The sequence below is a fragment of the Orbicella franksi genome, chromosome 2 (assembly GCF_964199315.1).
Source record: "Orbicella franksi chromosome 2, jaOrbFran1.1, whole genome shotgun sequence".
NCBI lineage: Eukaryota > Metazoa > Cnidaria > Anthozoa > Scleractinia > Merulinidae > Orbicella > Orbicella franksi.
Genome location: NC_138146.1, coordinates 39,107,151 through 39,132,012, shown reverse-complemented (window position 1 = coordinate 39,132,012; position 24,862 = coordinate 39,107,151). Strand labels below are relative to the sequence as shown.

General features: G+C 36.9%; 1 protein-coding gene across 2 annotated transcripts; it reads left to right on the top strand.

Moving 5' to 3' along the window:
- The first annotated feature begins 1,749 nt into the window (after positions 1-1,749).
- Positions 1,750-22,505, top strand: LOC145479832 (endoplasmic reticulum aminopeptidase 1-like). 2 transcript variants are annotated; one of them, XM_081458292.1, is made up of 18 exons: positions 1,750-2,561; positions 6,305-6,458; positions 7,276-7,401; positions 9,161-9,281; positions 9,925-10,079; positions 13,087-13,335; positions 13,809-13,958; positions 14,110-14,276; positions 14,485-14,570; positions 15,374-15,504; positions 15,992-16,047; positions 16,221-16,389; positions 16,960-17,039; positions 17,794-17,916; positions 18,383-18,550; positions 18,958-19,098; positions 19,284-19,365; positions 19,871-22,505. In XM_081458292.1, exons 1-18 carry the CDS (start codon positions 1,765-1,767, stop codon positions 20,075-20,077), a joined length of 3,162 nt encoding a protein of 1,053 aa, XP_081314418.1. In that variant the 5' UTR covers positions 1,750-1,764; the 3' UTR covers positions 20,078-22,505. The 2 variants fall into 2 exon arrangements, with proteins under 2 accessions (XP_081314418.1, XP_081314419.1); XM_081458293.1 differs by lacking the exon at positions 9,925-10,079 and adding an exon at positions 11,842-11,996 and having other exon boundaries at positions 1,779-2,561.
- Positions 22,506-24,862: the final 2,357 nt, after the last annotated feature.

The following is a 24,862-nucleotide window of genomic DNA, read 5'->3' as shown; positions in this document are numbered from 1 at the left end:
AGTTTGTCCGGATGTTGTGCGCCCACCTTTGTCTTTGTGATCTTTCATTTGATCAAAAAGGCTCTGTTTTCCATATATAAATGTGTAAACTCAGTTTAGATTTCCCAAGAATTTGATTAACTAATTGAATTGACAAGCACCATTAGAGTCTTGACGTCAGACAAGAAGTTGATTTTAAAGAGTGTCCAAGACGTTACCAAACACTTTAGTTTGCATGGTTGATAGGGTAACCCTTTGTTCAGGCGAATTCAGATTAACATAAATGATTAGCCTCTATGGAAACCGGTCACCTAAGCTTAAATTTAGTAATTAACAAGGTTGCTATTTAAATTACAGATATCTTCAACTAAGATCGAATGGGAGTATCTAATTTGTCTGGCAAAAACTCGACCAAGAGAGAACGGTTTTTGAAAAACATTAAGAAGACAACTTTGTCGTCAGGACTCTCTGATATTCACTGAAATAAAAAATAAAAACTATATTGGTGCGGGTCGGTCATAATGTTGAAGTTCTCTTTTATATCTCAATAATTGTATGAACATCCTCCTCTCAGCTACTATTGTGTTTGCTATTTACTGCCTGGCTTGATTAGCAAACGGGAGAGTTTTCAAAGCGCTTGGTCATTGCTGCCATAATGGTTGCTTGAAACATTTCTTTTAATACTTGATCGTGTGTAAACAAGAAAAATATTGGCTATAAGAAATATTTGGTCATGAGAATATTCCCTCAATTACGTGCCTGCTATTTCCAATTATGCCCTATTTGAGTTTGAGTCCAGAACATCTTCACTTTGTTGTTCATACACGATTTTATCAAAGTATAATTAATTAAAAGATCGGAGATCGACAAGATCGGAAAGTGCTGTAAGCGGAACCTACAGATTATTTAAGTTATAAATAATAAATTGTTTATTTTTGTTCACTCTAAATGACGCAAGCTGCTGGTTGAATTTTCAAATAATTTTTTTTCAGTAGACATTTGTCGCACTTTTGACTAATTTGCTAAAATATTAAAGCTTGAAAACACATCTTTTGTTCAAATGACTATATATACCAGACTAAAAACTGTAAAACTTACTATAGAACCGAAAGTTTTCGGCTTATTGCAATCATAGGGGTTTAACAAATACCAGGTCAATTTGAAATAAGCTTTCGAAAATAGAATGCCTCTTTGTCTCTATGGTTCCTAACCTTGGGAATTTTCTTATTTTACCAGATTAAAATAGCAGAATCATATGACCGATACAATATATCTGCAATACAAGCAACTTCCTCGTACGAAATATTATCTTCAGTTGAGTTCTTTTTCCGCATAATCAGTTGTCAGTTCCCGTCATTCGAGAAGGCCAATGTGTGTAATTTACTGCGTGGGAGAGCTCCGAGCGAAGTCGACAACAAAAAGTGGAAATAAAATTTTTTCCATTCATATCGATAGAAAAACAACGCAGAGAATTTTATTCAAACCTTTCAGATTTGGCAGAACTCACTGTTGAGTAATATCATCCAAATGACGATAACAATTATCATATCTGCATCTGCCCGGCAGATATTCTCATCTATCGCCAATAATTTGACTTGCTATCAGTGGTTGATAAATTCTTTGAAAAACCATACTTAGTTTTAAGCCTACCCTTTAAAAATGGCACTAATTTGCCTCGCAAGATTTTTCTCTCTGCCGGGTTTGTAAGTTCTGAAAGTACTGTATTTGTTCAGTTTTCACGCGGGATCACGGATCACGTCACGCGCTAACAAGATACGGAGGCGGATGCAGCTGCGTGCGCCTGCTGTCAACTCATTTACCATTCAAATGCAAATATCATACCGGAATATGGAATCAGATCATCGGGAAGAATCTGACTCCTCAAGCGTGGAATTTGAAGACCACATCAATATTTCCCTTCTTCCCGACAAAAAACGTTACAGAAAGAACAGATTCGGAGGCCCAAACTTTGCACTTAAATTGAGGGAAATGTTTGGAGGGAAAACGACGATTTTTGGCGTCGTAACGGCTTTGTTGTTGATTTCGGTGTTGCTCCTTCTTGTCTTGGCTCGGCCATCTTCTTCTCATGAAACTGTAAACAGTGACAGTAGGAAGATTTCTCGGCATGATTTTGGACAGGCGAGGGACGCTGCTTTAGCGAAAAAAGAAGTGAATGCTCAAGAGTCGAACTCATTACGACTACCGAGACACATATCACCGATCGAATATCTTGTGTATTTGCATCCTAATCTGACAACTTTTCAGGTCTCGGGGAAGGTTGACGTTCTTCTCTATTGTAATGAAGCGGCCAACAATATTACCCTCCATGTTGGAAATAACATTAGTTACTTCAACGTGGCGGTAGGAGAAGTTCCAGATTTGAACAACCCGGATAGCAACGTAGTTCCAATAGAAGTGACGGGTATTTCTCGACTACATGGTGAAATGCTATCTATCACCCTGGGCTCTGAGCTTCAAGGAGGCAAATTTTACTTTCTTATCATCGAGTTCAATTCCGAGTTAAGCAGGGGACTTTCTGGATTCTACTTGAGCAAATATACGACAAAATCAGGTGAAGAAAGGTAAGATTTTTCCTGCACTGTCTCATAACAATGTTTTATTTTCGACGAGGTCAATTTTTTTTTGAGAATAAGCTTATGGTCTCTCTACAATTTTATTTGCGGTATGATTTTGAGCGGGGTCTTTGTTCAGACTCAAGATAAGCACGGGAAATAATTTCTTTTTCATTTAATAAGTATTTGCTTGTTGTAAGTGTTTTTAAGGGGGCTTTTGCAGGACAGAAATTATTTTTTTGTGTTGTTTGCATAGAGAGAGGACTCGTGTAAATTTCTTGTTCCTACTTACCAGTTTATTTTTGCTCGCCGTTACAAAGTCTTGTGAAAGTACACCCTTGTTTTAAGGAATGGTGTGTATTTTGTGGAGTAGTTTTGGCATCTAATGTGTTGAGTTTTCGTTAGTGAATTACATTTTAATATTTGCTCTGTTGCTGGCAAGATTATAGCAAGTAATGGAAGTTGACAAAAGAAGAAATTTATCAACAAAATTTATGTATAAACCAATTATGAAAGCGCGCGTATGCAAATGATTGAGCTTAATTACTTCTACAGAATATCCAGAAGTCGCAATTAAACTTAACAAAATTACAGCAGTTTTTGAGGTTATATATGTTACATGAATACCAGAAACGGAGTGATCTTGGTGGAATTTAATCCGGACTAGGAGTATCTAATTTATGCAAATTATTTCATGGGCAAATAGAATGAATTTGATATGTAATATTATTGTATGGCTGTGTCTCACAAGGACTGGGAACTACCGAATTCACGAATTTGATTGGCTGAAATCGATATTGACCGCAGTCTAGATTTTCCCATCTAGACCGGCATCTAGACCGGCATCTAGACCGGTTTCATTTTGCATTGAAAAAGTAGCAAACCAAAATACAAAAATGTTCACTGTTTTCTTTTATTTTCTTCTCAATCATTTATGGAAGTGCCAAAAAGCCTGATGACAAAAAAAAAGTAAAGAGGACAAGCAAATTTCGACAGGTTTAAGTTCCGCTCATCTCCGTTTGCAAGCAAAATGTCAACAAACCAGTTACATTAAAGTGCCACTAACCCCCCAAATTTTTTTTCGCTAATATTAATATCCTTTTTCTCCTGATTACCAATGTGAAAAAATTATCGTTGCAGCTATTTTCGTTAATTTTCTATGAATTTTTAAAGTTTGTAAATTTGCCCTTTTCCATGTTCACGACCGAGGAATAGTGGAGAATGGGACAAGTTGGCTTCGACGTCACTTCGGAAATAACAATATTTTGTTTTTGAGAAGAATGTATGCGAACATGTGATAGTGTGTGTCAAAATCGTTGTAGAATGCAAGGAAGATATGTTGTTGGAGGCTGTAGTAATACAGGATGTGTAGAATAGAGTATTCCTCTTCATTCAATACCTCTATCTTGATGAAACTCTACCAGAAATGAGAAAAAGACCAAAGAAGTGGGCTGATCTGTGCGAAGCTAAAACCGGGGAGCCATTGAGGATTTCTTCGTTCTTGGGTTCGCTGCTACTGTAAAAACCTAGAGATTTTCATGACCTGTATATTCTTCTCTATCTCTAGTGGGAAGCTTGAAGTTGTCAAGGTACTGCATAAGACATGAATTTGGGATAAGCTGGAAGCCATCTGACTATTTTGAGCGCAAACGATCCTCCGAGTCCCAGACGAAACTATAGGTGATGAAATTACATGCTAAATTAAATGCATCACGTTTTGAAATAGAGACTTGTCTAAACGAATAGTAAACGAAACCTACGTTCTACAACGACGCGAAGAAGATTGTTGAGGCTTTGAACTGGTGAACTAGCTATGTATTTGTGGATTTTAATAAAAACACACGCATGCCGGAGGTTGCCTGTAATCTGGCCGTGTTTCTCAATGGCCATTCCGAATACAGAGTTGTTTTGCTCTTTGAGCTTCGTCTTTGAGGAACGAAATACATCTAAATTACAAACTTAGAATGGATCAAGCATTTATAAATATATGAGGAAAGTGAAACAAACCATTAAGATTCAATTCTATAGCTACCGACGGAGATTGTTCTGCTGAAAGAAGAATGCGCTTGTCAGTCAACTGAAACGCAAACTAATAAGTCGAGGACTCCCAGGTTATTAGCGTGTGTAAAATGGACATTTCATTCAAAATAACAGTGAAGTAGAAATGTATTGATTTAACTGAAAGTATTCTGAACCTCTTTTCAAGATCTTGTCGAAGGATTTTCCATGATTTCATTAGTACGGAATATGCAAATTTGCATAGCTTGTGGTCGTACACAGTAACTGAATATGCATATACTACGGTCAGTCGATAACAATGAAGCGAAAAGTTACCTCACCTTCGAATATTGTTTGCCGGCATCTCTGCTTATCTCTTATGTTAAAACTATTTTCAATCATTGATCTGGAGAAGTTGGCAGGAGTGGAGTACGACTACATCGCATTTTAACTTGTATTTCGGGGGAAATTAATATTTGAATGTAAAAGTATTTTGACACTCCGAAATTTGCACGTTCCGTAAAGTCAAATTACCAACTCTTCGTGTTGATTGACATCTTTAAAACTCTTTAAGAGCTGTAAGCTAACTCCTCAGTCATTGTTTGTACCTTTATAAACCAAATGGACTGGCAAATTGTCGATCCCAACCTAAACATAATTATACAACGCGGCGATCACGACTGGCGACCGGCACTTCGAAATGGAAAAAAATATGTCCTTCGCAGCCGTCCAAATCGTAGCTAGACTCCGAATTGTAATGCTAGATGATATAGTTCTTTCACTTAAAGTTCTTGTCCAGTTTCAATAAAATATGAATCACAAATAACTGGGAGATGTTTTAAGTGCCCTTGAAGCTCAGTCAAAAGTCTCTTGAGTGTTTTAGACCGGTTCCTGAAGTGACGTCACTAGTAGCCTGACCCAGATCCCACTTTGCACGGTCGTGAACATAGAAATTACGTGTTAAAACGCCTGTAGAAACGCACAGATTTTTTCAGTCGAGATAATTTTTTCGCTGAAGTAATCAGGGAAACTAGTAGATTTTATTAAAGGAAAAAAATTTGGGGGGGTTAGTGGCACTTTAAATGAATTAAAGTTTTCTTCTTTGCCATATAATAAAGATCTTATTACCTGAGCTAAGTCGGTCTGTATGGGAGAATCTTGACCTCAGTTGTGTGTACAGACCTCACTGCATTCGGTCTGTTCTCACGACCTCGGTCGAGATTCTCCCATACAGACCTCCTGCTCGGTTAATAAGAGCTAAGTAATTGGACTGAGTGGAGAACAATTCAGGGAGTAATCACGTGAGTAATTTCAAAATCAGATGAACGCGAAGTGCGAGACCGATTTGAAATTACATGTATGAGCATGATAACTTCCTGAATTGTATGACACAAGGTCCAATTACTAAGTAATCGTACCTATAACAAATTTCAGAATTGAAAATGTCTTTTGAGAACTTCTTTTGAGCAAAAATGTCTGTAGGGCTTTTCATAAATTTGGAAAACTGTAGGAAACAGTTCGAAGGAAGCCATTAAAGCACATAATTGACATGCGAATGACGTGGGTATCCAATTACAGGTATCCAATTCAAACTGGATACCTGCAATTGAACACCCACGTGATCACGTGCTGCTTACGTGACAAATAAGCACAGGGAGCCAATAACGATCGAGAATTCTGTTATACATGTAGTTACGATTAATTGCTTAATTAATTGGATATTAATTTCCTTGTTGTGTGGTTTGCTTTATTAGATATCTTGCTACCACTCATTTTGAACCAACTGATGCCAGAAATGCCTTTCCTTGTTTTGATGAACCTAACATGAAAGCAAAGTTCTCTATTGTCATAACACGAGAGAAACGGCATGTGGCATTGGCAAACATGCCAGTTCAGCACACTGAAGGGGTAAGAGTTGTTGCCATTTATCGTTTAGTCTCCCATGCACTCCACTGTACAATACTGGTGAAATGGGATTATGTGTATGAAAGCTACCCGTGGTCGCGGGTCTTCCAATACCAGCAATCAAGACGCGATCATCAGTCAGGCTATATGTCAGTCAACACTTTGTTGACACATACATGTAGGTTGTCACCGGGTTGATGGTTGGTCAATAGTTGGTCAACAGAATCTTATTTTTTCACAGACACACCGTAAAGTGTTGATCGATACTATGCGTGATCACATGTCCAGCATGTAGGTCAACACTTGGCTGACTTATCGATCGTTACCTTATCATCATCATCATCATCATTTATTTGCCATGTAAATAATAACAAAAGATATTGACAATACTCAAAAAGCAGCAAGGAGATCTCCAAAAGAAACTTAGGCTTATTACTAACAGTCAATGTATGGTTGGCTGTTAGTAATGTGTTGGTCATCTGTTGGTCATATATCCCCACATATAGTAAGGTATATTGTTCTCCATTATCTCCTCAAATGGTGTGCAACACACACAGCACAAGACATGCTAAAATAAATGTACATAAATTTATGTAAATGGACCTTTGTCACTGTATTTTAGATTTTGATGAGGTCAAGTAATATAAAAAACGATTTTCATCACCTGGCCAACATCAAAATCTAAAAATGCCACGATAAAGTTACATGTAGGTCATTCTATAAAACTATGCTCTACATTATCAATGTCCAGTACACTGGAACCACATTGCTATGTGCTATTAATGATTGTTGATGTTTTGGTTGATTTCTTTTATCCTAGTGTGGTGATGCTTCTGAGCTTTGCACCGACCACTTTCAAAAAAGTGTTAACATGAGCACCTATCTTGTGGCATTTGTTGTCTGTGACTTTACAAACATATCAGATGTTACTTCACGTGGTGTTAAGGTAATTTTTAACACAGTACAGGTCTGATGAATTAAATACAAGTTTACCCTAAATTTAAGTGTCTTGTCTTGGATGACATCACCCTTGTCCTGAGGGACAAGATTCTAGTCTTTGGAAACTACATGTATGTTTTTTTTTGTAATGATTAGATATTACATGTACTCTTGCACTATAGCAACATTGCAGTTTTGGTGAGAACTTTTAGCTCACATTCTGTGTGCATTCTTCATTGTTACATATACATCATCAAGAAGCTATTAATTTAGCAATTGTTAATACCAGTTTGTCAACTGACCGTCATCATCGAACGGTTCTGGTGTTCTTTAAGTAAAACACTTCTGACAGTGATCTCAGATGATGAAACTTTAAATGGAGGGGAATCTCCCCATTGTAGGGTACAAACTACACTTTATAGGGACTGCAGAAATCTTTTACCAGGGCTCGAAATTAACTTTTTCGTTTGGGAGCCACGTGGCAACTAACAGAAAGATTTTGGCCGCCAGATCATAAATTTTGGTTGCCAACTTATTTTATATATAACTTACACAACAACACGATTTTATATGTTACTTCACATGCAAGAAAAGTCACAATTGAAGAGCGAAAACAATTAAAAACAACACGAGTAACACTTAATTATAAAGCTACTGTTGTTCTCAGGTGATATGTCTCTGGTCCGAAGGTGATGGTTGTCTCCATAGTCATTTTAAATGAAGCGAAGCATGAAACGTTTTAAGTCCGTGGTTTTCATTGTGAGACAAACACGGGACCTTGCGTATTTTCCCTTTGCTACTTCTTCAAAATGCCGTTCTTTATTTTCGACTTGCTTTCCTCGACGCCTTTCGCTGCAACAAACAACGCCATGATTGAATCTTCATTTCCGGCACGTAAAAACTTGCGTAATTCCTTCAACTGATTGGTATCTGCCACCATTTTCGCGGTCAATAAAACGCACATGGTGTTGAAGTGCGTCTGTGATCCCAGTTTTGGAAGAAACCGCTGAAACAATGGGGCGTGCCGTGAATGCAGTATCGACGTGTCGAAATACATTCAATTTTTTCTATTATCTTGTAATATTCAGGCATTATTTTACTGGGGACGGAAAGGTGAGTTGTATACTAGCTACCATATCCGATTGATTTCCTAATATAAAAATTTAAAAACAAAAGTTGTGTCGTGGTTTTCTTTAGTTATCGGACAAAACGCGAGTCGCCAGCTGGCGACCAGTTCTGCAAACTTAGTCGCCAGTGCTCAATTTTTGGTCGCATTGGCGACCAGTGAGTTGCAATTTATAGCCCTGTTTACCTGCAGTCATTGCAAAGATTATGATTGATCAATGTAATGGGAGCAGGGATGGCGTAGTGGCGAGAACGCTTGCATCCCAAGCATTTATCAATACATAAATTGACTTATGTATTTTTATTTTATTTTATTCTTTCTTGAAGATATTAGCTCAATAGAGCTACTCTGATAATTTGAGTTGAAATGAAGTGTATGTATGTATGTATGTATCCCACCAATGTGGTTCGGGTTTGATTCTGGCCCAGTTCGTTATGTGGGTTGAGTTTGTTGTTGGTTCTCTCCTTGCTCTGCTCGAGGGTTTTTCTCTGGGTTATCAGATTTTCCTCCCTCCACAAAAACCAACATCTCCATACAAATTCCAATTTGAGCAGGATAGAGGACCTGCATGAGGCTAAGGCTGATGTGGCTTTCTCTCTAATTATTGTATTTTTCTTCCTTTTTTCATGGCTGTTTTTAGGTCAGTGTTTGGGCACCTACTGAACAAATTGAGCAAGGACAGTTTGCTTTAGAGGTTGGGGTTAAGGTTCTATCATACTATGAAACAATCTTCAATGTTGACTATCCACTTCCAAAGCAAGGTATGTTCACAAATGTACAAAAGTATTGTTACTCTTAAAACCTAGAAGAGCATAGAGCCCCTTATTTTCTCTGTTACAGTAACAATCACTGGCACATATTTTGATAAACTAAAAACATTCCAATCTCATTTGTAGAGTGAACCTAACTAAAACAGGGTTTCCACTCTCAGTTGTCTGAGCCAATTTGAGTACATTATAACCATTTATTTTACTTCTGTATACCCACTATCATTAAAATATCCCTTTTATATACTTAACATTTCTCTAATTATGGTTATTCTCTTTTACAAAACTGACTGTCATGTACAGAATAGCAAATTCCTTCTCTATCAGTACTTTTGTCATGTACTGTGCAATGAATATTGTGGTCAATTTAATTTATTGCTATTGACATTACACAATAAGTACTAAATGGCCCATGAGATAAAGAACAGCCATTTTACACATATTCAGCTTAATGCTGTAGATTTGAGAAATTAGCCATCTGGAGTGTATTTATCAATAAATTCTCTAATTTTTCATAATTGGTCAATGTACATGTACGTCAGTAAGGAGTGACAAATAAGGGTTGGGGCTGAAAGAGAAAGGCATGTTTTTTTTTGCCAATAATGTTACTGTTATCTAATGGCTTCGTGTATAATAGATCTTATAGCCATCCCTGACTTTGCTGCCGGAGCTATGGAAAACTGGGGTTTGATCACCTATCGTTTGACCTCTTTGTTGTATGACGAGAACAAATCCTCTGACTCTAACAAGCAGTGGGTTGCTGTGGTTGTTGCCCACGAGCTTGCTCATCAGGTTTGTTTATCAGATATGTGACTTGTACAATGTGAAGTCAGTTATTTTCTGGGAAATTATCTGTTCTACTTTCTTGCCTCTGGTGCTGGCTTTTTCAATCTTCTGTACCATACATGTACATGTGCATAATTTTATTACAATGTTGTGGGTTAGATTTGTTTTATTTTGTTTTGGATTTTTATTTAATTAATTGTTTTTACTTTAAGTAGTTGTGTGAATTGATTTTTGTTCATTGTGTCATGTCCGCAGTAACTGCTGTCCAACTACATAAAGCTTATAACCACTGTTGACTATTTGTTTGTTGCTCAAAGCATTATTATGAAGTTTTATTACATTTATTTTGTCTTTTCCTGCACATCCTTTTACTTTAAACGTAAACGTTTTTGCACAAGATTAAATTTCTTTTTTATAAATTTGAATACACGGCAAATTTTAACCTAAAATACTAATAATAAACTTTCAATAATAATTTAACTATTCTGAATTTGTTGTTGAATGCATTTTAAAAACTGATAATTTTGATATAAATTTATTTGACACTGACACGACAATTATGTTTCCACTATTAAAACTAATAATTAAATAATAATATGACTAAACTATATTTTTTAGATCTGAGCATTTGCGACTAATTTTTTATTTGTTTTTAAACAAAGAAGCAAGACACTGATGTCATAATTATGCAAGTTCGACTGTGATGGGAATACAATAGCAGTGATAACTTATTATGTCTTCCCAGGCTTATAAAAGATAGAATTATAGTTGCCAGTCAGTTAGAATGCTGATCAAGTGTTAAATTAAAATTGTTTTTTATTATTAATTTTAAAAGCTAGCACTAAACTACAAGAAAGTTTTATTTTATTTAATAACACTTGAAAAACAGGTACATGTAGAAAACCTGAAAATAAACTTGAATAACAGTTACATTCAGGAATTCAATAAAATTAATGGTGATCAAGCCCTAGTAATAATGTAACGAGGAAATAAAGATGTTGTTAGCAGATGACGTTTTCTGTCGGGATCAGCCCTAGTGACTATCAAACTTGTGTAAATAAATAATACCATTAACTTAAGTTTAAGCAACAATGTTAAAATATCACTGGCTTATGCCATTAATGTTGAAAATCAACCTCTTAAGTACTAACTGAGCATGAGGGCTGTATTGAGGAATATTGGCCTAAAGTCTGTCCCAGACTGAGTGCAGCGAGTTCCATATGTACTGAAACAACAGAGAGCCGATATTCCCCAGTAGGGCTTGATCAAGCTAGGTTAGTAAGTAGTTTATTATATGGCACTTTTATTTGGATTAATGTCAGCTTTGGAAAAAAATTCAAGGTTTATGACTGTTTTCATGGAAACAGTCTGTGTGGCAAAATCTTGACAAGAAAGAACCAATTGGAAATGTTGGTTTACGACTACCTTGCCATATAGTTAACATACATCTGTATTAATATTGTGTCAAAGGTGAGTGAAGTTATAAATTTCTAAAATAATCACACTGAAGTAGAAACATTGTCCACATTTAGTGTGTACACTTTGTGTGAACATGGTGAATTAATGTCAGAATAGTCCCTTAATGAATCTCTTTTACATGTAATATCTTAATTATAGTAAATCAAATGTCTTATTAATAAATAAATCAAATTTGTCTGATAAATGTACGTGAGATTACAATAAAAAAACTGATAATAAAAAATGATACTAATAAATTTAATGATTGTAGTCTAAACTTTTGACCTTACTGTGATGATATTGTATGCAGACTTCATTGCTGTTCCTGACTTTCCAACTGGAGCAATGGAAAACTGGGGTCTAATTACATTCCGTTTGACCTCAATCCTGTATGACCCCAGCAAGTCATCACACAGCAACAAACAATGGGTCGCAGTGGTTGTGGCTCATGAGTTGGCACACCAGGTTATATCATTCTCTAAAAAATGTTGTGCAACTTGACTACTAATTGTGGTCACATTTTTACTTGCTGAATTGTTTGACTTTTTTTGAGTAATGCCTTTTAACATGTACAGTACTTTAAAATATGTGCTGTTTGTACCTGGCTTAACATAACAGTTTGTGAAAGAAATATGATTAGAAAAGGTATAACGTTTTGGTGACATTGTGTCGCCATTATCAAAGTTACAAAATAACATGTCAATTTCCACTGTTAACACAATCAAGATAATGAACATTGGTTGTGAACAACAAGAACTACATATAAGCCGGTGAGAGAATCCTGAGATCTTGTAATATTTTTCGAGTCTCTGTAGTCCTCAGTGATGGCAGAGAAAACCTCCTTACTGAGTTAAACTATTCTTGAAGACCAATAATTATTAATCAATAAAACCTTGAATAAGTTATAAGCCTAAACAATGTATTGTTACTTATAACTTTCAAGTAGGTATGAAACTGCTGTACACATTTGCAATACAGCAGCGCTTAATTTCTTATGATCGATGAAAAAAGAGTTAAATGTAGAAAATGCTGATGTCAGCTAATTAGACAAAACGTTCAGCATAGCTGTAGTCAGCTAAGGTATTGAATTTTGGTTGTTTTCTTCTGAGGAGCATTTTGTAAGGCAGACCTTGTAGCTAAGCTTTTCTGGACATTTTTTTAAGGTGTTAATTGTTGATTTAGATATGCTGTTTCTATATTGTACTTTTTGTGAAGGTGTCAGAGATGTTTGCCAGCAATAAAGATAATTGTGCACTCAATGTCACTGAAATGTCATACTTTTAGGAGAAGTCATGTTTCCTTTGAAATGTAAAACAGCAGCGGCAAAAATTAAATTATAAGTTTTTGTGTTAATAAAATTTGGAACAGTCAAATTACTATAAATAGTACATGTGACTTTATTATTTGTTTGTTAAGATATATGTGGTGCATACAGTGTAAATTTTTGTCGAGTCAAGTATTTTTGTTGTAATTGCTGTAATTGTGCTTGTTTATTGATAAAGTATACATGTATATCACTCTCTTGGTGATATTATAAACGTTCTTCAATTTACAGTGGTTTGGTAACTTAGTTACAATGGAGTGGTGGAATGATCTTTGGCTAAATGAAGGATTTGCCAGCTTTATGGAAAATGTTGGAGTAGACCATATCCACCCTGAATGGAAAATGATGGATCAGTTCTTTCTTGACAAATTCCAAGTTTCAACTGCTTTGGACCAGCTCACTAACTCTCACCCCATCATGGCTGAAGTGAAGGACCCTGCACAGATTAATTCTTTATTTGATTCAATTTCTTATGACAAGGTGAGTGAAAATCCACAGTCACATTACTGATTTACATGAACCGTGCAGCTGTGCAAATCTGAAAAGTGTGATCCCCAGAATAACTTGCAGAATGTTATTTTGTAGTGAGGGAGAGCCAATCAAATGATAGATGAATAATGTACAAACTCTAAATTAAGAGAACTATCTGGCTCTGGTTTGACCTGCCAGCTGATGTTTTATATTTATAACTGAAATATCATTTCAGTGTTCATATTTGTGGATAGCTCTCTTTAGCTTTTAAGGTTCAAACTCCAAGAAAAAAGTTTTTGTTGTACTTTCAATTGGTTTCTCATCGCTAGCAAGAGAGAAATATGAAAAAAACAGGTACATTCAGTGTACATTATTGCTGCATGAATGTGACTCCTTTAAATTCAAACAATTTACGTGTCTATATTGTGTTGATATTCATGTTGAGTTCTCAGTGTATTTTGTGGACGACCTTTCATGTATAGGGTGCAGCCATTATCAGGATGTTGGAGGATGTTCTTGGAAGAGATGTTTTTTTCCAGGGATTGCAACATTACCTTCAGACGTACAAGTTTAGTAATGCAGAGACAAATGATCTCTGGCGATGCCTTACAGAACAAATACAAAGTGGACAGGTGAATTTAAATGAACAATGATAGGTTGATTTATTGTGTCCCTTGCTACTCTGCAATATCAGCTCATAGTGCCTTAAGGCAACTATTTGAGGTAAATTCAACTGTATTACAAATATTTTTTGTCTGACAAAATGCACTTTGGCTTTGACAGCATGGTGGGAGTGGACTTGATGTCACAGAAATGATGACGACATGGACAAGTCAAATGGGCTTCCCTGTGATGACAGTTAAGAAAGATGGCAATGACCCAAAGATAGTTCATGTAACGCAGAAACACTTTCTTGTTCACGGTGACATGCAGTCCCCTTCAGTTGATGAGTAAGTCTGCTGTACAGTGTGCTATTTGTTGCATCTGTTTAACATTGCACCAGGTGAACTGGCATAATCTATGACTATTATAATGCAAATGGTAGGAACAACAGATTAACCTGAAACATTGTAGGTAATCAAATACAATAGTTAATATGGCCCAACTTAAATTTCGTTCCAAATTTTACTGGCTGACGTGGTTTGTCTATTTCTGCAGATTGCTTTGGGTAGTTCCCTTAACGTATGTGACTGAGGTTTCAGAGCAGAGACATGCTGTACTAATAAAACACCGATCTGAACAGAGTAAGAACTTGGACTTATTTTATTTAATTCTATTAATTATTTTCTGATGGATTTGCACACAAAATGATAAAACACAACACGTACAGTAACTAACAGTAATTTAAGTTACAGGTACAATAGTGGCAAAAGGAACCCTTAACTATAATTAAAAGCTTATGCAAATTAGGCCTGATTGTATCTTTATCTTTTTTGATTGACATTGCTTGAAGTATTAGCTAGATGTAATTAAAAAATAATATAATATTATTGAGTATTATAAATAAGCCAAAATTGATTTTTACGTGTACTAGTAGTTTCCAAAGATTGATATAAAAGTTTAAGCAAGTGATAAAATTACTGCATAGTAAATTTTGGGCCCTTTTACTCATTCTTTCCCAGAATAACCTGTGACTCCCAAAAACAACTTCCAGTAGTCATGTAGTCACAAGAAAATAATAATGTAGACCGTTATTTTATCTTTTGTAATAATTATGTACTTAATAGGTTTTTTACTTTAAATTAATCAATTAAAAAAAATCATCAATGTTCTTTCATGTATTTGCCGCTATAGAAGTTGCATAGAATGAAATCTTGTGGATGTCGTTCTAATAATTCTTAAGATTCTTCATGGATGCCGAGAAACTGGTATTTGATTTTAAGTTCTTTGGGAGACTCTTCCATACAATGCTCGCCCAATAGGTAATAGAATTATGAAGAGCTTTAGATTTGAGGCTGCGAGCAAACACAAATTTGAAATTTCATATCAGTACATGCTTGCCCACTATAACTGAATTTTTATACTAATACACTTTCCTCTTTGGTAGTTCGTTTACCTCATGCAATTAGTGGTAATTCATGGATCAAAATGAATGCTGGACAAAGTGGATTCTACCGCGTGAACTATGAGAGTGAAAACTGGAACAAACTAATTCATCAGCTGAACACACATCATCAGGTAAACTCGATAAACTGGAATGAGCCAGTGTACGTAATATTCTCCTTAACTGTGCTATTGGAAAGTACTATTTAAAACTTGTAGAGTACCTATTCGAAACGCTTTTCAGTTTTATCGTAATCAGGTTACTTACAGTAGCTATTTATCTTTTTATTTATTTATTCCATTGGCTTTTTATTCATATATTTACATGTATTTCATATTTTTCCCTCAGGGGTCTGTTTATTTAATGTGCTTAGGTCGGTGTTGAAACCTCTTAGATAAGCTGTTGAGGTTATGGGGCAAAATTTGATTAAAAAAATGAATATTTTAAAACAAGTAGAACAGTTACTGCAATTTTAGGGTTCTTTGAGTTTTTTTGTGACATAGCATTTCCAGTTTAGCGTTACAGTCTTCTCTTTAGGAAGTATCTGCCATATATCTGCCGATAATTTTCCCAGAGTGTTGTGATACAAACTGATCAATGAATAATTCTGATTGTATTCAGAGACTGAGTGGTGCAGATCGTGCAGGTTTGCTTGATGATGCTTTCAATCTTGCTCGGTGAGTGGCAGTTTGTCAACATCAGCACATTCTTTTAATTTGACTTGCGAGGCAACTTCACCTCAATTCATTGGCAGGCTTGCTTCGTATTGTTTCCCGTTAATTATGGAAACCTAAAGGAACAGTGCATTTAATCTGACTACACTGTGATATTTGATGTAACGTCTTTTTAGGAGCGGCATGTTGTCAGATGAAGTGGCCCTGAGTCTCACGCCATATCTTAAACAAGAAAGAGAATACGTTCCATGGATGTCGGCGCTTAACAACATGGCTTATTTTGCAACTCAGTTTTCCACTTACGACACTCTGAATGGATCAACAGAATATTATCCCAAATATAAGGTAAGATAAAGTTGATCCACCATGGTCATTCAAAGCATTCACCATAACGATTTCAAAGTAAACTTTACGTAGACGGAAAAATTGAATTTTAAGTAGATGGATAAATTGAAATTTACGTAATATATCAAACACGAGAGACAGCTTTTCATAGGGATATCCAAACACCGAGAAGAGAGTTAAACATACAACGCGCAGTGGAGTAAGGTAACTAAGGATCAAACGGAGAAATAACATCGTCAAAATCTATGCTAATTAAGACCGGCTATCCAAACCTCCATTGTTATGGGGTTTGAGAAGAAGATGGAAAAATTGAATTCTATGACGATGGAAAAATTGAATTCTACGCAGATGGAAAAATGGAATTTTACGTACATGTACTACAGTAGTTGGAAAAATTGAATTTTACGTCGATGGAAAAATTGTGAGCGGACCTAAAATGATCCAAAAGCTTGGAAACAAATTACAAGTGATACAAAAAACGACTCTGCAAATACTATTCTCTAATTCCCTTCTTCACCTTTTATTTTTCATGCGTTATTTGTTCGTTTCCTTGTATTCGTTTCTTTCCAGAGATACATCTTACATCTTGTCAAAGACGTAGCTAATGAGTTGGGCTGGGTAGAAGCCGTTACTGACCCACATTTGAAGAGGTGATTGTTTTTTTGTCATGTAAACACGTAGTTGTAATTGGGTTCAAGGATTTTGACTTATCATCAGACCATCAAGACCATCAAGAGCACTATGTTGGGGTATTGATCATACTTAGCTTCTCTCATAAGGAACGCATCGGATTGAACTGAGGATCCTTTTTCAAAGGTGCCGCCAGGAGCAACTGATGATGGCAGTCTGCTACGTCATGTAAACACGTAGTTGTAATTAGGTTCAAGGATTTTGACTTATAATCAGACCATCAAGACCATCAAGAGCACTATGTTGGGGCAGTGATCATTCTTAGCTTCTCTCATAAGGAACGCATCGGATTGAACTGAAGATCCTTTTTCAAAGGTGCCGCCAGGAGCAACTGATGATGGCAGTCTGCTACGTCAGCAAACGATAGGGCCATCTTTGTTGGCCACCTTTTTTGGCCTACTTCTTTGGCCAACGTTTTTGGCAAATTTCTTTGGCCAACTTCTTCTTCTCTTTAGGCTTTGGGTCTAAAGAGTGTGTTGTCTGAAGTGGTACTTGTTTTACATTTTTTTCATTCTTGACTTGCACATCTAAGACTCATTGGTTAAGACAAAACAAGCTAATGGTCACAAGTTAACCAGTCCCGTTCCATGGCAAAACTCAAAAACGTGTTTTGCAGATGTCCATGGCAGAAGTTTTGTGTAAAGATTACAACAAGAATTTTCTCCGTGTTGAGAAGATTCATTGTACATGACTTTGTTTGCGCTACTCTTGTAGATATCTTCGCGGAACTGTGTTGCACTTGGCCACCGAATATGAAGATGTTCTTCCTCGGGAGGAGCGAACAAACACACCTTTAGCTTTGGATTTGTTTGATGGCTGGCTTGGTCACGGAGCATCGTGAGTATTCTCGCCTCCTATTTGTTCACCGTAGAAACAAGCTTTTTTTTCAGCCCGTTTAAATCAGTATTCTGTCCAGTTGATCGCAAGTTTTTTCCCACTAGCAATTACCAAACATTCTGCACTTCAGTAATAGAAAGCAGTCAATGAGTGTAATGAGAATCAAACGAAGAAAGAGAACATTCAACTTCGGAGAATTCGTATTGGGTGTGCAGATTGCTAGCATGTTCTTAATTGCGTTAGAGACTTTTTGTTGGAAAACTGATTTGCTGTGCGAGCGAAAAAATAATATCACTAAGTTTACTGTCAGTCTGCTTTCAAGTATTAACAGCTGATGTGTTGTGAGCTAGCCCTTCTAATAAAGAACTGAAAAGACATGACACCCCCATCAAGTGATTATGTCATCATTTCATCGCAAATTGATAATCTCTTAACGTCTTAGAAGATATATGTTTTTTAATTCCAGGATCACACCCAACTTACGAAACATAGTTTACTCCACGGGGGTTAAGTATGCAGATGAAGCAACTTGGGACGAAGTTTTCGGAAAATTCGAATCTGAGGCTGTTCCGTCGGAAAAAAGGAAATTAATGTACGCACTCACAAACAGCCGCAACAAAGAAATTTTAAGCAGGTAAAAAGAAACGTTTGTTCTACTTTTCGATAAGAATGGTTTAATACAGTTAACAACATGACACAAAAGTTGGGATGTTTAAGTTTAATTTGCAGCTTGATTCAAACTATGTTCCAGTCATTCTGGAAGATGGGGGCAGTGTGGCCCAGTGGTTAGGGCGCCTGACCGACCATAAGCTGGGGTTGTTTCACGGTGATCCCGTCTTCAACTCTTCGGCCTCCTGCCAGTCTAGATTTTTAGCCATGTTATGCTCATTTACATTATTTGTTTTAGTGTTTGTTTCCTTTGGCCGAGAAATGTTCACTGAAGGAGTGGTCAATTAGGACATTCATTCATTATTATTTTTTTAACATGATCAGCAAATTCATTAACCGCTTTTTTTTTGCATTCCTCTTTAATTCTGTTAGGCTGCTTACATATTCGCTGAAAAAAACCAAGATTCGCTCTCAGGACACGGTAGCTGTCATTAATTCCGTAGCTCATAATCCAGAGGGGCGCCTATTAGCGTGGAAGTTTGTGCAAGATAACTATGAAAAGCTGTATCACAGGTATCCATATTCTGTTATCAATATTCTTTATTTTGTGTTGTGTCAGAAGTGTCTCTTGTAAGATCCTCGGTATGGGGTTAGGTGTGGAATGCGCGCGTGTTTTCTTAGTTTGGGGTTGGGTGCGGAATGCGCGCGTGGCGAGGAAGGTGTGTTAACAAACTTCAATTGCGTTTTTTTTCCTGTAGATATGGTACGGGCTCGTTTGATTTTAGTCGCTTGATCAAGGCCACCACCGCTCATTTCAACACAGAGGAAATGAAAACCCAAGTTAGTATTGAGTTTTGACTTACAAAGTTACCTAACTAGCTGGGAAAATTTGGTTGCTATTGGGCAATCGAAAACCATTTCTTGAAGAAATTTGTATCGCGATCGAAGCTCTCACTCCTTTTCCTAAGTCATTTCGCTTCGAAGCTACCCAACTTGGAAGGGATGTTTTTCTGAATAGACGAAATTTCATTTATTAACCAGCGTCCATGTTTGCTTGCCAGCATAGCGCATGTGACTAAGCTTGGCAAGCGTGCCTTAATGATGTGATCACCTCTTGTGAGATTATTATAGCGGAATAATCTGAGTGTCCAGAATGCTTGGTTATTATACTCAGCTCTGGAATTTACAAGCGATATCGATGATAAAGAGCGTACATCGTCCCTACTCTCTAAGCCCATGAGTAGCTACTATTTTATGGTCCCTTGCATCAGCGCTGACCAGCAAGGTGGAACCGTGGGCTTAACTGCAGTCGACTGACATACGTTGATTTATTTTGATTTTTTAGGTGAAGAAATTTTTTGAGAGTAAACCTGTTGGATCTGGCAAACTGGCTGTAAAACAAAGCCTTGAAAGTATAGACGCCAATATAAAATGGATTCGTGACCATAGCGCTACAGTCGTTAGTTGGCTTGATAGTTTCCCGTCAGTCACAGCAAGAAGGCACTTTCAGGCAACATATTATGACGAGATCTACAAATATGGCCGTCCTTAATTCCATTACGTATTTTAATTTCATGCCACTCAGGACTGCAGTGATACAGTGACTCTTGACGAAAGTTTGGTTTGTTTTCTGAATTATGTTGATTTATGAACTTCACATGAAGTGGCTTGGAAAGAGACGTTGAACTTTTGAAAGTGCACACTTGAACAAAAAGGTTGGAAAAGCGTAAGTGTGAGAGAAAATAACGGAAACATTTCATACTTTTATTGGCCTTTCATTGAAAAGAGAAGAAATAGACTCAGTTAAACTCGTTGTGGGTATTTCATAAACCAAGACAGTGTTCAATTGACAATGTTGTAGTGTCCGTGTTTCACTGCAGTGAAATGAATCCCTTGGTAATACGTTTATATTAAACGCATTATTAAGGGAATGAACCTTTGTGAAAGGCAAGGTCACACACTGCAGGCTCTTAGGGACGGACCAATATTTTTTTTAAATAGAGGGGGGGGGGGGGGGGGTTGGGCAATTTCTTTAAAAAAAATCCTGCACAGCTAAAACCGCCGGAAAAAAACATCGTGCAAGGAGAGCTATAGAGAAAAGACAGAACAAAACAAAAAACACGAGCAAATGCTTTCAACTATACGGTCCTATTTTTGATGTTAAAAAGTTCTTGCACAAGATATTGCCCACCAAACAAATCATGCACAACCTTAAGGCGAGAAAAAAATTTCATGCTCCAGAAAATTGTCTACCTGTCCCCTCCAAAATACAATGGTCCGTCCCTTATGTTGCGATATCTGAGAGAAGGCTCGTGGTTTGCATGAGTTATGAGAATGTAGACCATGAAAACATGGGTTGTTTTTGTTGCATGAAATTAAAATACGTAACATTCCTGGTCAAGTTAAATTGTCTTATATCCAGGATATATATGTATTCATTCAGTGAAATAATGATTACAATGTGAATTTTTGCGTTCAACTCCTAAAAATATAATATATTTGGTCTTCAAACCTTTAAAATCTAATTTGGAAACTCGGGCTGGGTAATTTACAAGGTATGATTATTTTTTTCCCGTCAGACATGCCAAACTATTGCTTAACATTTTAAATTGGTAAACGTGAAAATGAATTATTTGTATTTTTTGTAATGGGAATGGTGGACTCCAAAAAAACGTATTTTTTTCTTAATTTTATTCCTTTAGATATTGGGTGTAAGGGCAGTAAGGGTTAGCGCGAACATTATTTGACATCACATAAGAGACACACCTTTATGATTTGAGCGACGGTAGAGTGAGTGTCTCAAGCTAAACATTAGAGAAAAGAAATGAATAAACAAACAAACGGTCACAAAATCGAAATTGGCCAGACTTTGGGTTTTGCATTTCGTTGGCTTGATAGGCCTCAGTGTTGCCGAACGGTTCACATTGCAGCAACACTTCTCACTCTAAATCAATACGCTTTTCCATCAATACCCAATTACAAACGATTTCTTTCTAAGCTGAATGCATGAGTACGTGTGGACGGGATTTATTATTTCATATCAGGATCTGATTCCTCCACATTCTAGTTACATGTGGAGTGTTTTAATGCCTGGAGATAACCGGAGACAATGGTTGTGCTTTTAGAATGAAATGTTGGTCTTGCTTTATTAAGGATGATTGAAGGCCCAACGAGTGTCTCGGCAATCTTGTTCTGTAGTGGCATCACAGGTATTACAAAGGAGGGTTCTTTTTGCAGTATTTATAATATTTTTGTTTCGTTTGGAACGGATCGGAAAAGAAAGAATTGAATAATTTTGCACCACTAGCATTTGAATAGACATGGTCTGTACCACATGCTGAGGACTTATATTTCGAGTGTCGTGACTGAAACATGTCTGTATATACCAAAGGGGTTACGCCGTCACACAATTCAAAGCTAAGCTTTTACAAATTATTTTTGTGCTGAAGTAACACCGTCTTCTCTTATTTCCTACGTTCATTCTGAATGCTTTTTAGGAAGAGGAGTTTTATTTCATGTCACATTTTCTGGTTCAAAAAGGTGCCTGATAAAGGACATTTAATTGTTGGTGTACAGTATTGGATTTCGCGACATTTATTTTGAAATAATTCTTTTAGAGCTTGTAATAAAGGGTGCGTTTCTTTGGCATGGTCCGGATTAGAATTAATCATCCAACATCACTCAGATCATGGTGCTTCAAAGGAGCCGATAAATTCACTCTGGGTAAACTGGTTCCATTGATGCACCATGATTCGAGTGATCCTGATCATCCCAAGGAAACGTACTGTAATCTGCATGCGCGATAATCACTCAATGAAAAGTGTTCTTAAGTCCTTTTGCTGGGTATCCTTTGGTGTAACCATAGTGTCTGGGGTATGACTGTAATAGCAACATTATGTTTGTACTAGTAGTATTTTGTTGTAAAGGTAATCTCCAGTTGACCTGGTTGCATAACACTAGAAATAAATGACTGCACTGAAGTGTGTTCTTCTGTTTCTTGTTCTAATGTTCAACTCTCCATTTTACCCTTGAATTTCGCTCACCGATCGCTCGAAAAGCATGAAAAATGTTAGCAGACTCGGGACAGACTTGGTACAGACTCGGGACGAACTCGGGACAGACTCAGAACAGACTCGGGACAGACTCGGGACAGACTCAGGACTCCGGTTAGGCAAATATTGACATAGGATTCACTACAAACAGACATTTCCAAATATGGTCACCATTCTTTCAACATGACAGAGGAGCAGAACCTTCGATAGATACTGTCCCGAAGTTGTACGGTACACAAAAGACTCTCGATGTTGTGAACAATTTCCGGGTTTCATGACAAAACGAAACGAAAATAATACAAAATAGTTTCTCTCTCGATCCTCGTGTTGTTTGCGTTGTGTTCGGGTCTCTCACAATACTTGTCTCTTATTACAATTTCACTTGTAAATCATCTTTAATCATCTAAGCACTAAATATGACATCCGGTTGTAACGCTACGCAGTCACGACAGTTCCGGTCAATACGAGCAGATGAGTATGCTTTTCCAAAAGATTAGAGATGCATCAAGATGGTCTCTAAAGCTTGTCACGTGAACGAGATTTCGAACAGCGATTGGTTCATGGTTTGCCTTGGGTGACGTCATTGAATTGAGCACGATCCCGGACTCAACGGCGATTAGCAAGTTTGCTTGGTGTATTTGTACAGGTAATCGTATGAATGCGAGTGCAATGCAGGATTTACCCTACGAGTGATATTTGAAAATTTTCCCAAAATTGCATGAGTCTTTAGGCTCTTGCAATTTAAAAGAATTTTCAAATATCACTCGTAGTGTAAACACTGAATTGCACTCGAATTCATACAATTACCTATACAAATAGAGATAGGTGCATGAATATAGATCTTGACATAAATATATGAATGCAAGTGTATAACCGTCAATCTTGTAATTAAGTGTAGAAACGCCAATGCCGTGTTCACACTGCGATTTTCTGAAATCGTTTTTATTAACAACGGATTTTGGAACGTCTGTTATGTAAGAGATAATAAACAATTATTGGATGAGGTTTTTGTGATCTCTAGAATAATCAAGGTCGAGGAAGGGGTTATCAGCCGAAGCCTAAGGCTGAGGCTGAAAACCGTTACCGAGGCCTTGATTATTCTGGATATCACAAAAACCGAATCTAATAATTGTCTCATTATACAATGAACGAAAAAAAAAAAATGGAAGTCATGTTTTTGCTTCTTCACTGTCCGCAATCAATGCAAAGCGTACGAACTTGACATGATTACCCTTAAAAATCATGCGCTGCGGTCATACAAGACATAATTACCCGTGACCTTGAGTGTCCTTGACATGATTATTGTATGATGTCATATATATGTTAACGTTAGCAAATAGCTTCAGGGCTCCTATTGATAGCAGAGATGCTTTGTAAGCTCCCTGAAGGGACTATCCTGAAATTTTTACCTTTAGATTTTTAGTTTTAAATAAAGTTATCTATCTATCTAATCTGCAGCTAGACGACGTCATAGGCGCTGATTTCGAAAATTTACTGTACGCTTTCGGCCGATCAGAAAAGAGATAGTGAGTTCATGTATAATAAACAATTATTGGATGAGGTTTTTGTGATATCCGGAATAATCAAGGTCGAGGTAAGTGTTATCAGCAGAAGCCGGAGGCTGAGGCTGATAACACTAACCGAGACCTTGATTATTTTGGATATCACAAAAACCGAATCTCATAATTGTTTTATTATACTGTTTTAAAGAAAATAACGACAAACGCAATATCGCACCGAACACAGTTTATTTTCGACAAGCCATGTTCTTACGTGAATTTGACATTGCTCTTGCAAATCATGCATTGCGCGCGCAACCTACAGATTATTCACTCATCTGCTAGCAGATTAACCCTTTGCGTACCAAGTGGCCATATGTGGCCACCTAAATACAGGCCCCATTCGGGCGTCCTTGAAAGAGGGATTTTAGGGGCTGGAAACTAATGCTACATTTTGGTTTAGACTACACAAAGTAGTTCTTCAGTTTTTTCGAAAATTTCTTCAATCGAGCGGGTTTTTAGCGAATTTTGCGAGTTTTCTTTTAGTTAAACGTTTTGAGCGAGGTGATTTAAAAATGGCGGCTCTTCGAGATGATGCTACACTAGATTTTAGCGTTCAAAACGATGTTGAAATTCAATTTATCGACGAAGAAGACTTCCCACTTGCTAATTTAAACGAGCACCGAGCCACCAAGCTGAAGTTGTCTGCCAATTCACTGCCAATTCGCCATCTGCCAATTCGACCGGCTGAAACTGTCTGCCAATTCGATTTAAAATTCAGTAGTG

Excerpts from the sequence above, each read along its gene's own strand:
- LOC145479832 (XM_081458292.1), top strand. The coding sequence starts at position 1,765 with ATGCAGCTGCGTGCGCCTGCTGTCAACTCATTTACCATTCAAATGCAA. Across the intron at positions 16,048-16,220 it reads GATGCTTTCAATCTTGCTCG|GAGCGGCATGTTGTCAGATG; the intron begins GTGAGTGGCAGT and ends ACGTCTTTTTAG. Across the intron at positions 17,040-17,793 it reads ACTGACCCACATTTGAAGAG|ATATCTTCGCGGAACTGTGT; the intron begins GTGATTGTTTTT and ends CTACTCTTGTAG.